At 33.1% G+C, this 18901-nt stretch overlaps 2 protein-coding genes across 2 annotated transcripts in view; one reads left to right on the top strand and one right to left on the bottom strand.

Moving 5' to 3' along the window:
* Positions 1–929: 929 nt before the first annotated feature.
* On the bottom strand, positions 930–4083 carry LOC117330642 (EF-hand calcium-binding domain-containing protein 10-like). Its single transcript, XM_033889072.1, has 4 exons — positions 3940–4083; positions 2521–2685; positions 1700–1790; positions 930–1092 (listed from the first exon to the last, which is right to left on the bottom strand). Exons 1-4 carry the CDS (start codon positions 4055–4057, stop codon positions 1047–1049), a joined length of 420 nt encoding a protein of 139 aa, XP_033744963.1. The 5' UTR covers positions 4058–4083; the 3' UTR covers positions 930–1046.
* A 172-nt stretch (positions 4084–4255) lies between these two features.
* LOC117330636 (integrator complex subunit 13-like) overlaps positions 4256–18901 on the top strand; it is a 183208-nt gene continuing 168562 nt past the window's right edge. The window contains exons 1-4 of the mRNA XM_033889069.1: positions 4256–4812; positions 5277–5342; positions 5835–6016; positions 8229–8309. Of these exons, the coding sequence (XP_033744960.1) occupies positions 4591–4812; positions 5277–5342; positions 5835–6016; positions 8229–8309 (551 nt within the window). The 5' untranslated portion in view covers positions 4256–4590. The remainder of the gene's footprint in view (positions 4813–5276; positions 5343–5834; positions 6017–8228; positions 8310–18901) is intronic.

Below are 18901 nucleotides of genomic sequence, written 5' to 3'. Positions count from 1 at the left end.
AGCTCCATCACTATTAAAAATCAAACATCAAGTATAATTTTCTCACTAGAAAAAGAATGTCGGCATGTACGATATTTTGAAAAATAAAGGTAATCTCAAAACCTTTAAAAGCGATATTTTACATCTTGTATACTTTATTTGATTAAGTACTGTGGATTTACATTGCTCTATGAATAAATGACAACTTGCAGTTGGCTTGACAAAGGGGACGGTTGAAAAAGCCAGACGTCAACAGCACGGGAAGAACCATAAGGACATAAGGACCACAAGCATAGTCAAGGGGCAACAACTTGGCGTTTTTGTTTCTTCAATGTCTCATAAGACACCCAGGAAATCTGTAATTCTACACTAATTCTAAATTCTCCACATTCCGAGTGGCCTCTTAGACTTAGTACCAAAATAATAGACTCAAGTCAATAAACACAACTTGATATCATGATTATACAGCCTCTCTATCTCCAGTTTACTGAAAATAAACGAAGGGGAATAACTCTTGCAAAAATAGTTGATTTCAGGAAAACACAACTTCATATTATGATATAATGAATAATAAGTTTTAAATAAATCAGTCCAAAAATGCAGGAGGTAAGTTAACGCCAGACGGACAATGCCACGCGATTATACTCCTGTCAAATTTAAAAATGGGTCATAAAAAAGGAGGGTTGGTAAGTAAAAAAACAGCATATATGGCATATGTAAATGTTTAACTTTAATGTAAATCTTATATTAGATATTGTTTACTATGTAAATTATTCAATAATATACCATACAATATTTTAAAAGCATAGAGATACATGAATATATTTAGGAATGACTTCATGAAATACAGAAGAGAGATTGCCTCTGGAATGTATGGTTTGTCAATAAAAGATTAGCACTGTTTCAAAATGTTGAAAACATTTGTATTCAAATTAAATAGAAACACAATGCAAATTTGACATATATTACATTTAATACCTATAACATACAATTAAGAAATGTGAATGAACAGTCCTCAATGATCCGTCACTGTGAATATTTACAATGATTTTATAATTGTCCAATGTTTAACTGTCTGCAAATGTAGCTGATGCTTCTGATAGTCCTTTCCGTCTGAAAATAAACAAAATTGTTTACATAAACGTCTTAATCATTTGTATAAATAAAATCTGTATCAAGTACAATATTGGATTTATATCAGAACAATGTGAATATATAAGATTATGAAATTAGAAAATGTACCTCAAGTGGAAGATGATTAATTCTGCATCCACACATATAAAATTTATCCAAGAATAACTGGATGATTGATTCAAATTGCTAGCAAAATATCTGGCATTACTTTATTAGATGAAGATGGTATTAGATGGTATAATAAAATATTTTTTAACTTTATCTGCTAAGATTTTATTAATACACACCCAGAACAAATATATTTTGAAAGTTGTATATCCATAAGGCATATTCTATATCATATATTGTCAGTTTTTACACTGTAAACATTTTATTTTGACACACTTAAATTTAAGCACATAATTAAATTTAAACAGATTAGAACAATGATAAATTTGTGTACTCACAGTAGTACGTAGAAAGTAATACACAGAAATTGAAATTAGCCCAATCTTGATTTAGTGGAAGGCCTAAGAAAGCGCTAAAATAAGATACCAGCTAAAATATGAAAATTCACAGTATGTAGATCAGTATAGAAATTACATACGCTTCTTTTAGAAATGAGTCAAATGTTATCCTATCCTCCGAATGTCCATCAGGATTTTGGTCAAAATTTTTCACCCCAAGTGTCGTCAGAGCTGAAAATACAAAACACCATTATTTTGTAAAGAAATGTTTCTATGGTTACACCTTCATAGTTGTGTTACATTCCTGTAAAATAAACTGCAAACATTAACTTAGATAACAGAAATTTATAACAAAAAATTGTGACAATAAACTTTATGAAAAAAAAATGTTGCATGAAAGTATGAAATCTTTAAATGTGATCATAAAAAACAATCGGAAGACAATTAAAATTCTACAATAAATTCTGAGCTATCATAGAAAATACCAGATAATTATATAACATGTATAGATAGAGAGTTTGATGTGAGATCAAAAAGATAAATGTATATATGTCTCAACTCCAGTTTTTTTTCCTGAGTATTTTTGGAAAACCAGTTAATTGAATTGGGAAAATTTTACATGTAGATCATGTCAAAAATTTACATGCTAATAGTTACTTTATGTTTACCAATTTTATAATGCAGTGTAAATCCTACCTGTTCATATGATGGCATACCAATTTTAACAAGGGACTCCGTTTTTCTGGTCTAATCAATGTAATATTTGCCATTATATTTTTCTTTAAAAGTTTTAATCTATGGACATATTTGGGAATTTTCGATTTTTTTGTTGTTGAGAAAATTAAGGCTTAAATGCATTGGGAATGGGGTCATTGTGCACACCAAGTTATATAGGCAGTAAAACCAATGATCTCTTGACCATGGAAGGCAGATATAAACGGTTATCACTTCATAACATTACCTTCTGAATACTGCTGAAATGTAACACATCCACGATTGGTAGGGTCTAGCATGCCAAAGACCGACTGGATGTTGGAATCATCAAACAGGCAGGGATAGTCCAATCTTGTCATTTTGGACTTCTGAAGCTTTTCTAAAACATCTATCATGAACTTTTTGGGTTCCTCTGTGAAAAATAAAAGTCAACAACAATTACAAAATATGATTTTTAAAGTTTAATGTAGAGACAGAATGAGAGGTTACCAAATCTATACCACAACAATCATCAATTATTCTTGCCAAGGCATGCATTTCACCTTCATATTTCAAAGTACAAAGATGGTATACAGAACTTGAATTCAGTTTTCATTATCATTATAGCAGCCTTTTGCTTTCTTAATCACCACAAAATGTTTCCCATCAACCATTTGATATAAAAACATGTGTCTGTTCCATACCTTGGAAAAAAAATAGCAAGAAAGTAGCAGAAGAAATGGAATAAGTAGCTCAAGAAATAATTTGAATTAGACTGCTCTATTGGTTAGGGAAAACATCAAGAGTTTTGAGATTCTGAATCCTGAGGATGCTGTCTTTGGCACCCAAATTGTAAAATAAATACTCCAGAGGAACATTGTGGTCCTTAGCAATGACGTTATAATTCAATTGATATTTCTTTTGTAATGGTATTTGCTGGGGTCTCATGAGTCAAGAAAAGCTGCTTTGTAATCTACAGATAAAAAGATCATTTTGTTCCGGTTTAATAAGGACTAACTAACTTAATTTGATAACTCCACTTCGTAACTGGACAGTCATTTGAAATATCCATTTTATTTCTATATCTAAAATTCATCTATTTTTTTATGTTAGGGTTCATTTTTTCAGTATTGTTTAAGCAGAAATATACATTTTTGTGAAGTTATTGAAATATCCATAACTAGTAATGTAATTTCAAGTGGTTATGGATATTTGTGTTATCAAAGTTAATGACATGTTGATGTATGTTTTTTTTCCTAGGATACTAAGACAGGTTCAAATTATATAGATCTACTTTGGAATAAAGAAGTCAAACATTACATAGCTACAGTAGAGTTCAAATGTCAATATATATCAATCAGTGCTGGTAACACCCTAATATTTTCCATGACAAGTTTTCCTAAATCATAGTAAATGATGGCAGATTATGTATTACTAGACTATAAGTAATGAAATGCACAGTAAACATGTAAATCTCGTCCTTTATCCATGTATTAAGCCATATCTTCATTAAAAGAGTTGGTAAAAAATGTAATGTGTAGTATTAAGTGAAGTTTTTTTTTTTTCGAAAGTCATTTCGGACAATTTGTATACACAGGGACGAAATGACTAAATTTATTACTGACGGCAATTTTGTTTTGAAAACGTTCCAATATGAAAAAAAACACCATTAAAACCTCATAATTACCTGGTCTGTTATATATGAGCTGTGATGTCATGTTGTTGAATAGTTCCAGTACCCGATGGTCTTCAAGATACTGCCTAGCTTCTCCATCTCGAGTATTTGCATCTCCTGCGGTAGACATCTTGGCTTTTGTTGTTGCTGTGGATACTAACCGGAAGTTGAGCTAACTATTTTTCTTTTAATAATTTAATATTCTTTGGGTTGATTAATTTCAAATTTTAGATTATTTTTTGCAATAAACTGTACGCTAAACATAATCTGAACGATTAGATTTTTAATATTTTTATTACGTTTTATTGTTGTATCCGGGCATTTTCAAGATGGATGCCTCCACGGAACAAGTGCGCGAAATTACATTGTGAGAATCAAGTTTATTCATTAACTGTGTAACTAAAGTCTGACATTGCAAATATCGCTCATTGAATATCTTTCGGACAAGAGTCGGTTCTAGAAATGCTGATGTTAGGATAAACTCGGCGTTACATCTGTTTCAATTTTGTTTACAATGTTTCACACCGGCTATTTAGCAGACGATATTTTGGTGTCAAAAGCCGAAAAGGAAGATATAAAATCAGTATGATTTGTGTTGCTTAAGATTATTGTGTACAAAGGAATTTTGATTAAATTCTAACCTTTAAAACCTAAAATTTAACAATGACTTACCCGGTAGACCACAAAACAGTTTTTGTTTTGGATCGGAGTCCATTGTTTTCTGCATCGTGCAACCAAAGCATTGAGTATGATGTTATGTCGAAAACAAGAACTCCTGGGATTATACCTGCTGCACCTATAATGAAGTCTCTGTGGACATGTAATGTGGAAGTTATGGCAGAATATATGCGGATTGTCTTCGACGTTTTTCCTTCAAAAAAACTGGTAAGGGTAATGTGACCGTGCACGTTGTACAATAAAAAAGTTGTTAATCAAGGGGAGTGTATACATTGTAGGAATGGGGTGGCTGGTTTGCCTGTGACCGGTTGTGGTGTCTTGCTGGATGTCTGGCAGTCTCCCAAAAACACATAACCATATGCATGCATTTCACACACAGGAGACTACGAGAGCCGACCCTTAAATTACCATAGCTGTTGATAGAACATTGATACAAACCAAACCAAAACCAGCACAGTATGGTGGGAACTATATAGCAAAGAAGTGAACTGAATTAAGTTTGTTACTTTGATAGTTTGTGTGTATGCATTATCAGCAAGACATCTATAAATGATGATGATGATAAATGATTAGAAGATTTGGTTCGGTAGGAAACCCCAGATTTTATTTTAGTTTTTTTTACATGTGCAAACTTAAAATAAATGTAATTGGATTTGATCTGCTTTGTTTAGATACGAGTTGTGACTGGATCGCAGTCGCTGAATGGATGGACACAGAAGGATCAAAACATCCAGCATGTATGTATCAAGTACATTTATCAGTTTCTAATATCTGTATATATAACACTGTCTAATGTAACATTACAGTTGGTTGTTAACTAATTAAGGACTTATTTTTGCCTTTGCTAATTAATCTTTCTGTTGCTGTATACAATGTAGACTGCACTGTTATTGTAATGTGTTGTTTTAAGAGTGTAAAACTCATTAAAGAAATTCATAAAAGTATGATTTAACAAAAGATGTTCTTAACTAAAAAGAAAAAGATCTTGTTTATTAATGAATCGTTGTGTTAAATGGAAGACATTCCTCCAGAAATACATGTAGCTATCTGCAGAACTCAAGATCAACGTTTCAACTGTAGATACTGATAGAGACACATTTTGTTTTAGCAGAAGTATCAAAATTTTATTGTTCTATACATATTTGTAGTTTATTGAATTTAAGAAAAGACTTTCTGTTATATTTGGCTATATTTTAAGTGATTTGTGTAAGATAATTTTTTTTTCATAGGTGATGTTAGGCTTGGGTCAGATCGGGCCTCCAAATCCCAGGAGTAAGGATGATGATTACAGTATGATGCATGGTCTGTCCCATGCCATTGAGATTCTTTGTGAACCGACAGAGATTCAGGCCGAGGATATGGATACGATCCAAAACAAGGGACGCATCATCTGTCTGACTTCTGTGAAAAGGTCTGCTCATTTTTGTTGTATAGGTACTTGTTACTGAGGTTCACATATTTAGTAAAAAAAAAAAAAACAATTTTGTTATTAACATAATTATGTCAAATTTAAATTCATACAATAACAAAGAGCTTGATGTATCGGAAAACATTTTGAGATAAATTGGGTACTGACGACTGAAGTGCTTGTTGTATCCAGTTTGAATTCACACAAATCTGTTACCAAATGTAGATTAGACTCTGAGATCAGCAGAGAGTTCAAGATATCTGTAATACAGGAGTGTAATTGCAAAAATTCATATAACATAGTCCGGAAATGAAATGTGATCAACCAGGATCGAAATGGGTCATAGATGCCACTGACTGGCATATTTAAAAATTTCTATGAGAGGTAACGGGAAGCATTTATTCTTCCTATTGCCAGGGTACATTATGTAATTTCTGACTCAAAATTAGAAGGGTAGGGGTAACATTATAAACACTGAAATAATATTCTCCAGTATATAGAACTGAAAAAGATTGATTGAACTTATTTCCAGGCATGTGCTTATTTTTGGGTAAATACAAAAATTAAGTACATAGAGGATGTCTAACAGTGTCTTCAGTAATACCAAATACTAGTGCTGTGTATCGGCAACAATGTCAGGATACGATACGTATTGCGATACAGACATCACGATACGATACATATCGCATATACGTGAAATTGTCATAAATTGAAACAAATCAAACAATATTTAACGTTCAATCTGAAGTTTTAATGACACTCATTGAACACATTTTTAACAAAAACAGTAGAAATTATATATATATAAACAGATCTAAATAAATGTCAAATATAAACAGGACTCTTGAGACTTGTCACTGAAACATTGTCGACTCTGAATGTTATACCTTAGGTCAACAACGTGCAACAAGTTACAACTCACGGAAACATTAATTTCCACTGCCGAAAAGGGCGCAGATCATTTATTATAAACTAGTTATCGATACATCATGAAGCATGTTTGCTATCAGCTTTTAAACATAGTGGTTTTCGGCTTTATTTGTGTTAAACCTGTCCACGGTTTTCGGTTTTCAATACTTGTCTTGCTGGTGGTGTAAAATTGTCAAATGAGGGTGATGCCGATTTAATGCAAATTCAAGTTATTGTGTTCCCGGAATATACGTTAACTCTGCCTCCCATTCTGTGAATACGGCAATACTGAATACTCTACTTCGATAGGTAAGTTCCATGTGCTGTGGACCCTTGACTTGTTTCAGGTCAACGAATATCTTTGATTTACAAGTCGGAGGAGGTTTAGTACTAAGATATAGATATAGATAGAGAGATAAAGTTATTAAAAGGAATTACACATGGCTGTCAGCATTAGCCATTGTCCATATTTATTCGCAATCATCAAGGCGCTCTGCATTGGCGACTTCATACAATCCGGTTACAAGCATTTTACTGACGGTGCGCTTCGGCGCGCTCGATTCGCTGTATCAAATGTGTTACATGGACCCGCACCCATGCCAGCGATATTACGATACAGGGATGACTGTATCGATGTATCGTATCGTGGGACACAAAACGAACATATATCGATACGTATCGATGTATCGTTACAGCACTACCAAATACATTTCACGAATCGGGCCTTTAATCTGATATTTTTCAAGGGTGCGTAACAGGAATAAAAAATATCAAAATATCAGCCACACCAGTGAAATATATTTGGTATTACTTAGGATACTGTTGGATATTCTTTTTATAATATTTATAGCAAAATCTACTGGGGCAACTTTAAAATTGTCCCATTGTCGTTTCTAAGCAGTGCTTTGATTGGTCAAATAAGAAAAAGTGATAAAGAAAAAGTGATATTTTCAATATGGCTTTTTTAGAATGAATATGTTGGATATATTTCACTGGTAAAAATGTAGTGAATTTTGTTACAAATCTTAATCTGATACTGCTGAAGTGATTTATAGTGATGTTATTATTGCTTATCTGTTTACTGAAGTTTAGTTTGATTCATCAGTCTTTTAAATTTATATAAAATATTAAGAGTTTGATTTTCAAATTTATTTTATTAAATTACCTTGAGGAATACATCTGTAATCAATTAATAATCAACTAATTCATAATGAAATATCTAAAGGTTTCTTTTGAATTTTATGAAACTGTTGCGAAATGTTTGGCAAGATATTTTACATTTTAAATTCTTTTCTACTGTATACAGTGAAGCACAGATACGAATGTTAGAAGAATGTGTAACTGATGCCTTGAACCAGCACAACAAATTGGCTGCAGCTTCAGACAGGTAGGCACTATTTCAGTCTGATATTTTTTTAGCCTACCATCATCAGTTGACTGATCAAATTGCCCCTTCGTCTGTGGTCTGTTGTCACTCTGTCCTTCTGTCCACCAATAATCCATAAACAATCCTTTCTATTGTTATTTCTCACAAAGTTCCTGATGGTCCTTGGTCCCTACTTGTGCATATTCTATTTTGAGACTGATTGGAAAACAAGATGGCTGACAAGTGGCCATTTTGAATTTTGACATTTGCAGTTTGTTATCGTGATTTCTCTGAAAGTACTTCATGGTTTTTTAAAATTTCGTTTGTAAGTTTCCTTTGTTTTCTAATGATAATGAGAAAGAAGACAAAAGTAGAGAAAAGATCAGTCTAATGAGGTACGTTTATGATTTGAAGAACTGAAGAACAATTTCTCAGTTGTCTGGCAGTCAGTTGTCTTTGCTGTGTTTGTTTGTGACTGCAGCATACAGACAAAATAGTACCATTTACTTCTAAAACTACTTCATCAACTGGTAATGCTTTCAGACAGGTAAGGGAGCCAGCTGAGAAAAGAAGCAGACTAGACAAAAAAGATTATTTCCATTTTTGGGGCCTATGATCTCTGTGCCTTTTTTAATTTCTTTGCACCTAGATACATGGATTGATCTGTCATGTACAAGTGTCTACTGGTGTTTGCAGCCATTACAATGTAATCTGTTTTTGCCTTCTGTGAACTGGTTGGTTATCAACACCAAATATCTGATTCCTTATTTTTCCTCCATGGTACATAAATAATCCAACATCCACTAATGTATATAGATGTATAAGCTTTGCAGTCCAGGGGAGGTAATTTCTGTTCCAGGCACTGTTGCAAATGTTCTATGTTCTATGCTGAGTTTTGCTCTTCAATGACTTATTCAGATATCTATATATAGATGTAAAAAGAATGGTTAGACCCACATTTTGGCATATGTACTGTTTGTCATGTATCTTTAATAAAGTTTTTGGTAGTTCTTTACTTTCTACATACCGGTATGTTGCACCGCCTCTGTGTTGAATGTCGGAAATATAGAAGCCTGGATTTCTAGGCTCTGTATTATTCCGACCTGTGTATATATTAAAAATACTATTCAAGAACTTGAACTCCAGACCTTTCTATTAAGTGGGACATACTGCCATCAGTATCTCGTTAAATATAAAGTTTCCTATTACACCATATTTAAAACGAAACAGCATTGTGGAATGCCAAATGTATGTTTGTTTTCATATTAGAAAATGTGTATAATTTTTTAAACGAACATTAATGTTCGGTTATTGCCATCAAGAACTGGACTGAGAAATATGACCATATTTGGTAGCCACATTCACCAATACGCCATCTACTGTCTGTTTCAATGAAATATGGCTGCCCCCATTGCCTTACGCTTCAAATAATTTACTTGCAAAAACATCTTCGTTTTATGTAGTAGTTTTACCGAAAATGTTGAAATGTATTCAGTAGATGTTTTCAAGATGCATACGATTTGAGAAATGCATAACGCTAGCGAAATGTGAAGACTAAATGAACCTAAACTTTACGAATAACTCCAGGTCAATATATTTATGTAAACAAATATTGCGCAGGCGCATTCGTCTCCGGATGTTTAGAAAGTTTTGCTCTTCCGTGTTCATTCCAAAACGGCTGACATTATAGCATCGGTCTGCAAATATGTCCGCGATTTACTTAAATGTGTATTATATATATTCTAGAATGTTACATCATTATCAACTAGATGAATATTTCTATAATTTAGAGAAAGAAATATATCAATAACGGCATACGAGACGATACATTGTATCATACTATAGGTTACGCAGTACAGTACATGTTTGCGAGAAAGGTAGATACTAGGTGGCATTTGTGGTCAGGGTGACTGGTCATAGCGTTAACATTGTCATCAATTTCCATATTCGATTTTCCTTTGACGAAAACGACCAATAAATCAAATGCAAATGATAATATCTTGTTTGCCATGTGCACGGGATTGGTTGTTGTAGGCGATACTTGGAACGTATTTACTGTTGTAAGGGAGGTAACTGCAAGATTACGGAAATCAAACGTTAAACCAATTTGATTGGTCGATTCTTCCATGACTTTGGCAGGTGGTTTACAATCGAAGTGACAGATAACTACGGCAATATATTCAGATGATATCAACAATAACACTTTTAGATACGTGTGGTCGGCAGTTGTCATGTTTAAAATGAACAATTATATAGCTTGTTTTTATTTCGGCAAAGTCGAGAATATTTACTGAAACGGACCACAGGTGAAGCAGACTTGGAAATACCGAAACGAAGAAAAATGGGGCTCAATTATAATATAAATTGGCATTATTTTCAGAGAATTGACCCACATATATGTTTTTCAATGCCTAATTGTATCATATGTAAAATATTAGAGGTTTACGAATTTTAAATTAATTTTTCATTTGCGAATCGCGGCCTGATTGTCGTTAGAGTTGAATTACCGAAATGGCCGATAGTGGACCCAAATCGATATTTTTACGAGAGAATGGACCCAATATAGGATCTATTAATCTTTGGTGTGTGTATAGAGACCATATGCATTTTTTTCCTTTACCTGGAAGTATTTTGAAAGAATTTGCAAAATACCGAATTCACGATCAAATTTTCGATTGTGACGAACTAGTACTGAGACGGTGTTAAGTTCATGTTAAGTCAATCTGATTGAAATCAGCTGTTACATACATGTATGTACACATGGCTACGTTTACTATGCAATACGCCTACGTATTTTTTTTTCAAAGACGGAAAACGGAAATCCGGATTATCTAAAAACAAATGCAAAAAGACTTGTGATATTCACTTAATATAACATTCAGCCATTAATTGTTATTTGTAGTTTTATAACTTCTGAAATAGTGTGATCGATTCTCTATATAATATTGCTGTGGAACTTGTGTTATTTTTCAAACAAATTCATTTTGATAATTTTTTAATTTAGAATGTTCATCAAGTCATGTTCAAGACTTGAAATTCTCGCTACACCATACTTCAAACACAGTAATCAATGAATTGATAAATTGAAAATTGAAGTCAAGCAAATGAGTTAATATTTGCCTAAATAATTTTTCAATATACAACACATGTTCAGATGACTATTTGTGCCATGCTGTTACAAGATTTCAGTTACAATTCTAAAATTGAATTAGTATGTAAATATATGTTACCCTGTCAATATCCACAAAGCGAGTGTAGTTTACTGTACTCAGTCATGCCAGTAGATAGCGGTACATATACTTACTGCTTACATCTAGTGCTTACTTGTGTGAATAAATCAATAACAAAATGGTTCATATATTTCTATATATGACTTCACAAATTATGTGGTGTCTGAAGATCTGAATGAAGTGAATAAACGATGTATTACATTATTTTTATGAAATATTCAAGTCATAGATCATTCTCTTAAAAATATTGATTTCAAGTCCATTTTGGTAATTTTACTATGACGGCAATCAGGCCTAGAATGGCGAATAAGCCCCTAATATTTTACATACGATTAATTTTGACATTGGAGAACATAAAATTGTGTCCATTCTCTAAGCCACAACTCAGTCATGCCAGTAGATAGCGGTACATATACTTACTGCTTACATCTAGTGCTTACTTGTGTGAATAAATCAATAACAAAATGGTTCATATATTTCTATATATGACTTCACAAATTATGTGGTGTCTGAAGATCTGAATGAAGTGAATAAACGATGTATTACATTATTTTTATGAAATATTCAAGTCATAGATCATTCTCTTAAAAATATTGATTTCAAGTCCATTTTGGTAATTTTACTATGACGGCAATCAGGCCTAGAATGGCGAATAAGCCCCTAATATTTTACATACGATTAATTTTGACATTGGAGAACATAAAATTGTGTCCATTCTCTAAGCACTGGTAGAATGTACAGAATAGAGCTTCATAAATATATTCTCAAAATTACTAATTACCCCGGTAAATATAACATTTTACATAAACCTCCCATGACTGATGGTGAACTTAAACTTGCAAATCTCCTGTGTCATTCCAATTTTGATATGTGTAAATATATACACGTACTGTATATATATATATATATAGTTATAGATATGGAATGCTTCACAATTTGCATACAGTTATGGAATCTTATAACACCCCCAAAAATGTTCTCACCACATAAAGGTGTGATTTGTGCAATTACATTGCTGAATTGTGTGGTTCAGTATGATTGGATGATCAACATTGGAAAAGGACAATAAATAGGGAATGTGTCGTCCCATCGAACGAACTGTAATCTTTGTGATCAGGTTTGAAGTTGAAAATGAATCTTGAAGTTTTCTTTTCCTGTTTGCTGAATTATTCGATGAAGATAGTCTTTATCTGGTTGTTATTCTTTATCACATTGTTTACCATCCTGTAATTATACCAGAAGTTTATCTTCTCATATACAGATTTATTAACATCAAATGATTCCTGAACAAAAGGAGTCAAGTTTTTTGTTTTGAAGTACCATAAATGCTTGCATTGAGTACAGTTTCAATAGGATACATTCCTAATTCGGGCCTTGATTAGCAGCTCTGGTTTTGGTTTTCAGTAATTCTTTATGTGTGTTTCATCATATTAAGTTGAAATACAACTATGTATGCCAAACTAACGATGGAACTAGCCTAAATTTAGTTCATATTAGAAGTTGGCATCAATAAGGTCACAGAGTCCTGGCTGTATTATAACTGATGATGCCTTCCCGAAAGAAAGAAGACATACAGTGGAACTTCGTTAACTCGAACTCGGATAACTCGAATACCCCGCTTAACTCGAAGTACCTCGCCGGTCCCGGCCGAATTCTCTCTTTATCTTAGTAAAAAAAAACTCGGATAATTCGAATTCGGATAACTCGAAAAACTAGGATAATACGAAGTAAAAATTTGGTCCCAGCAATAAAAATCCTACTTGAAATGTTCGAATAAGTCGAAGTATAATTTCCGTCGATCGGTGGCAAACGCCGACATTTTTTAAGAGCTAAATTCCGTTTGTAATACTGAACATATCGGCACTACTAACCTACATGCTATTATAAGTGTTTCATAAATTCATAAAAGAAATTGTCGGTTGAATCTTATAACAACAAGTCTTGGTGATAAAAAGTACTGCTTTACTTACATCAGGTAATTTCCCAAGGCGGTCGCCGATATCAGTACACACGATAGTCAACAACTCATCTACCCGTTCGCTCAAGCGGAACTAATCTCTGACACACTGGTAGATCTACCCGGCTGATGTTTTTACAGGTGTAGAAATGACACAGTCACCGGCGCCTATTAAATCTTTAAACTGCTGAAACAATAGCGTAATTACTGCCGAGGTGTTCAGAGTACAACTGTAACGGTCAGTGCTGTCTATTAAATCGGATAAAACGCCAACTCAGTTACAGTAACATTTTATACGCACATGCGCAGCCCAACTTCCGGTGCTAATCCACATGGAAATGGTGTGGTTATCAATAAAAAGTAAGTAGGCCAATCAAACAGTATTTTATATATGTCCAATAAAAGGTAATGGTTCTGTTACGTTTTGTATGCAATCTGTGTTAAACTTAAACGGTTATTTGTTTTGACATTAATAACTTGTTATTTTGTCGAATTCCGTTTTATCGTTTACCTTTTGCAAACACGACTTGCACATCAGATCGTTATTGAAGTGACTAAGTGAAAGAAACTTTATCGTGACTGTATATCGGCAAAACTACACCAAATTACAAGTGACATAACGAAATATTACATATATATTTACATGTATTGACCAGTCTCCACACTAAACTGATGAGCGACAGAGCGAAGTTATAATGATTATATAATGTTGACAAATATTGACCAAACTTTTCACCAAAAACGATAACTCGCTTAATTCGAACACTCGGATAACTCGAAGTTTGTTCGTGGTCCCGTCGACTTCGAGTTAACGAAGTTCCACTGTATTTTATTTTCATCGATCCAAGATAGATCAACAAACTTCCAATTTCAATTAGGACCTTGCAGAAACATGCATGTGTACAATCAAATCAGAACAGCTGCAAACATTTCAAATTATTTGCAATTAATTCCTAAACCGATATCAGTAAATTTATCAACTTAAAACTAAGAAGATTACTGATTTTGCATTAAACAATAATGTTCGTTTACAGTACTTCCAGTACTTTGATTTCTTATTTTTTTTTTATCCTCATTATTTCAAACAGCTACAGCAGGAACATCACTTATATGTTTAATGTATATATGATATATTTATTTTGAGCTTTTATCATTTTGGTCAAATTGTTGCTGATTTTCTGTTGACACTACTCACTGATATAATACAGATTATATGCTTGTCGATATATGGGGAGCATGTGTAAATCAATTGTTCGAAGATAACAATTTATTACAGGTAAATCAACTCTCAGTACACCTGCACAATGAACTAATGAGAAAGAAAAGCAATTTGTCCTACATGAATATTTCATTTAAAAGTACAGAGTGAGGGGTAATTTTATAGTTGGACTGTACATTTTTCTGATTCGTTGAGAGTTGTCTTTCTTTGCTCAGCATCATTCGTTTCATACACTTGTTTCATGATGAAAATAGCTCCATTTTCTTGTAGTACCTAGAGTATGTATAATCTTGGAATTTTACTTTGAAATTTGGAATCAAAAAGCATTGTTCACAGTGCTATTGAAATCAAACAGGTAAAAAGTTTGAATTTCATCAATTTCACATAAAAATGGTTTATCTATAAATGTTGCACTTGTATATATGTATTATTGACTAATATCTTTATGGTAACCCTTTCTGTATATCGTGTCTGAGATCATGTTTGATGATAGAATGAAGGACAAACTTCTTATTTGTAGGTATAGGGAGGATTTGACATTCCCATCTTCCATTTCATTTTAGATTTATATGACAGTCTGAAAATTTTCATTTCTAAGGTAAAATAGCGCCATTTCTGTGCCAAAAATGAAAATAGTATGGTTTTTAGGGAATATGCTACAATATCAATTCTTCATTTTTTTTTGAGAAAACTAAATATGAACATGTTGATAAAAATGTGTCAAATATCATATATGTAAAGCAAGAAGTTACAATTTTGAATACATTAGGAATAAGAAATAAAAATGTGATGGATTTCGAGTAAGAACATGCTCTTTTTTCAGTAAGTGAAATTTTCTGAAGGTTAAAGATACAACTTCCTATTGCAGTCCATTGTTAGTCATAATTATTTGCTAAAAAACATCACCAAACAGTATAAAATAAATTGCACAAAAATAGTAATTAGGAGTTTTGTGCAAAGTAATTAAAATTGATTGGCAAGGTTGCTTTTTAATTTCTGAGAGAAAAATAAGCATCGAGAAAATCTGTTTTGCATTGAAATATTGTAAAGTGAACTGAAATAAAATGTTTATACTTGGTCTCGTTAATACAAAGGGACCGACACTTACACAAATAACCAACTAAAGTGAAATATCCAGTCTCAAAATGGCCATCATGTTCCCTGATAACTGTAAATATAATAATCAAATGTTCTTACAACTGCTGAATCAATTTTCTGACAAGAAAGCTATAGCTACTTGATAGATTTATGTTGGTTTACACATTAAACCACCTAATCTGGCATCCAATATGGCTTCTTTGTCCTAAAATCTGATTGGCCATATCAGTGTTGATCTACATCGTAGATCTAATTGTCTAAGTTGACCATACCTAATACCTGGAAGATGACGGTTAGTAGCAAAGACTGCATTACTTGAGGTTTGTCTTAAACTTTTCGACTTTCAGATGCAAAGGGTTACTGGTTTCCAAATGCATGTAGTATCCTAAACAGTATATGATACTGGCTACGTGGGCACATACCCCCGTGGTTCTCTGTCCAGTAGGACATTAGCAATAGTTCTTTATGGGATTAATGATGTCAGAGTTGTCATGCTGGATCTAAATATTGTACTTTACATTGCTCTTATGCCTTGAGTGGATCTGATATCGTTCGATGTCCCATGAGTGCTGATAGATCCAGATTTCATAGTCACCATCATTACTGACGTGCTCACCAATGTAGCAAGCTGCCAGTGATATTTGGTATGTACCACAGGAGATAGTCTGAAAGTATTCCATGTCTAACTTTGGAAAGTCACAATTATACATAGTTGCATCTACTGGTAGTTTGACAAATGGTGATTTGGTAAGATCTGGCTCATCTTCCACACACTGAGCCAAGGTGTTGTGAACACTTATGCGCTTTCATTTTGTCAGCTAATGCTCTATCCTTTGTGTCTCACTCTGGTCTTCTAACATATATGGGTCATCGGATTCCATTCAGACAGGCTGTTGCTATTCTGACATTTAGTGCCTTGATGACATCAATAGAATAGTTGGAGGCAAGTTGTGTTTTGAAAACCAGACATTGCTTGAAGTGTCCTTGATATATTGACTCCACAACCCATCTGGATTTAATTATGGATCTTTCAATGTTAGCTTGCAGGTTTTAGATAAGACAGCATCTTTGTTGTCAGACCACATGATTCCAAATCTGGCAAAACATCCCTTAACCCTCTATCCTCATGGTTTGGAGTATAAATTCAAGTGTCAATAGAGGACGAACCATGTGACATCTTGTCCAACCTGTCCGGGCTTTAAAATCTGTATCATCTAGAGAGGAGAAACGCAGACTAGAGGAAGACTAGAGGAAGACTCCTACTTTTTTAAGTTTCTAGCAGATTTCTATGTTTAAATGTCTCTCCTAAAGACGACTTTATTATGAAGAAAATGTAAAAAGTAATGGCAAAAGAACAATGAGATTGGGGTATATGAGATATATTGTTGCAAGATTTGTTTAGTCACTATCGGTTATGTGATCTATCTTATATAACGTCCTAATTATAATTGACAGTGATGGTCATTTGAAGATTTGGCCACCATATGTCAGCATTTCTTGTATGCTTGCTACGGTTTGTTCTATATTAGGAAAGGCACATGTATATATTAACATTTGGAGTGTAACAGGGTGGTCTGTTATGCCCTCTATCTTTCAACAAGTCATTGGGATGACACATATCAAAGCCAAAAATCAACACTTTGCGCAAATGGTAAAGTTTTTGATCTTTGGGCAGGATAAGGGTAAGTAATAAAGCTCTCTTTATGCGAAATAATTTTGAATGGACTGAATATGGAAGACATTGATTTCATTTGTTCACAAAAAAATGACTTTTTTTTCACAAAATGCTTGAAAAATAAATGTCATTGGGGCGGTATATTTACTGTTTTAGTATTTTGTATTTAGTTTATGGTTCAAACTTTCCTATTTTGTTAAAATAGATAATTAATTTTTATATGTTTAGTGACAATCTGCATTCTTATCTTAGTAATTAAGTTATGTAATTAGTTAATTTAAGGCAAGTGCATCATCGATTAATTTTGGTTAAATGTATAAGTGCATCATCGATTAATTTTGGTTAAATGTATAGCCAAGGGGACCAACTTTGATGGCACAAAGCAATGTATCGGTGAGTGATCTCTAAGGGTAAAAAATTCTTTAGGCAGACCCCTACGGGAAATTAACATTGTTGGAAACCCCAACTTTATGAGGAGTTTCATAAATTTTATATGAAATGGAAAACAATTGTGAGATTGTGTTTATCATATAACTTAGATATATGTTTGCAAACTTTTGTTAAAACAACATTTTATCAGTCAGATATGAAATCTAAAAAGATGTGATTATCAATTCCTCTCTCTTTGGTGATATCATAATGCAGTTATGATGTCACAATTAAACCACTGCGAATCTATGACCAATCATGATCACAGGTAACACAATTTATGTAATTTATGTAAATATAATTAAACTGACAATGTAATATCTATGTGATAAAGGATGGTTTTGATTAATCTTACCATATTCAAATCTATACATATCTGAATCTTGCTAACCTAGCTACCTCCACTTGTTCCACTATAAGAATATTTAGTGTACATGTACCTTATATATCCTGTAAAAGGCTCAGGGCCATCATATAAACTTAAACTCAAAGTAGAGGGTGGGACTTATTGCAGGACATTACAATAGCATTTGCTGTCATTTTCACTCAAATCCAATATAATATATGGATTGAATAGATTTATGCGTCTATGCACCACGCCATTGTTTTAATGTCGTTCCGCATTTTCCGGTCTTTTTTGTTTAATTTTGTATAAAACAAAAAGAAAGAAGTATTAAAGTAAAAATAATATTAAATACAATCATTCAATATTTTTAACACTTATCTCGTACCAACGTTATCGATCCAAGGGAAGCTACTCTTCCTGTCTTACTGTCGATGGCGTATTAATATGACCCGATTAATCAGGTGATTTGCACGAGAGACAATATATTTTCATACGGTTTTCATAGTGTATTCATGGTCATATGTTTGTTGTTTTCACTTGGTATGTTCATATCAGCAAACCACATTAGGAATGTAAATATATATTTATGCATATACATGGGTGGCTTATTCCAAGTCATGAACTTATAACCATACAGGCTTATTCCCAGATATGAGCTT

This window comes from Pecten maximus, chromosome 7, assembly GCF_902652985.1.
Source record: "Pecten maximus chromosome 7, xPecMax1.1, whole genome shotgun sequence".
Classification (NCBI taxonomy): Eukaryota; Metazoa; Mollusca; class Bivalvia; order Pectinida; family Pectinidae; genus Pecten; species Pecten maximus.
The sequence above is the reverse complement of the archived record's forward strand: the minus strand, read 5'-3'. Positions and strand labels throughout refer to the sequence as shown.

What these genes read in the sequence shown, in the direction of transcription:
- LOC117330642 (XM_033889072.1), bottom strand. Translation starts at nt 4,057, where the DNA reads ATGTCTACCGCAGGAGATGCAAATACTCGAGATGGAGAAGCTAGGCAG. An exon ending in ATTTCAGCAGTATTCAGAAG is followed by an intron (nt 1,791 to 2,520) that starts GTAATGTTATGA and finishes TTGTATTTTCAG; the next exon opens with CTCTGACGACACTTGGGGTG. An exon ending in GACTCATTTCTAAAAGAAGC is followed by an intron (nt 1,093 to 1,699) that starts GTATGTAATTTC and finishes GTTTATTTTCAG; the next exon opens with ACGGAAAGGACTATCAGAAG.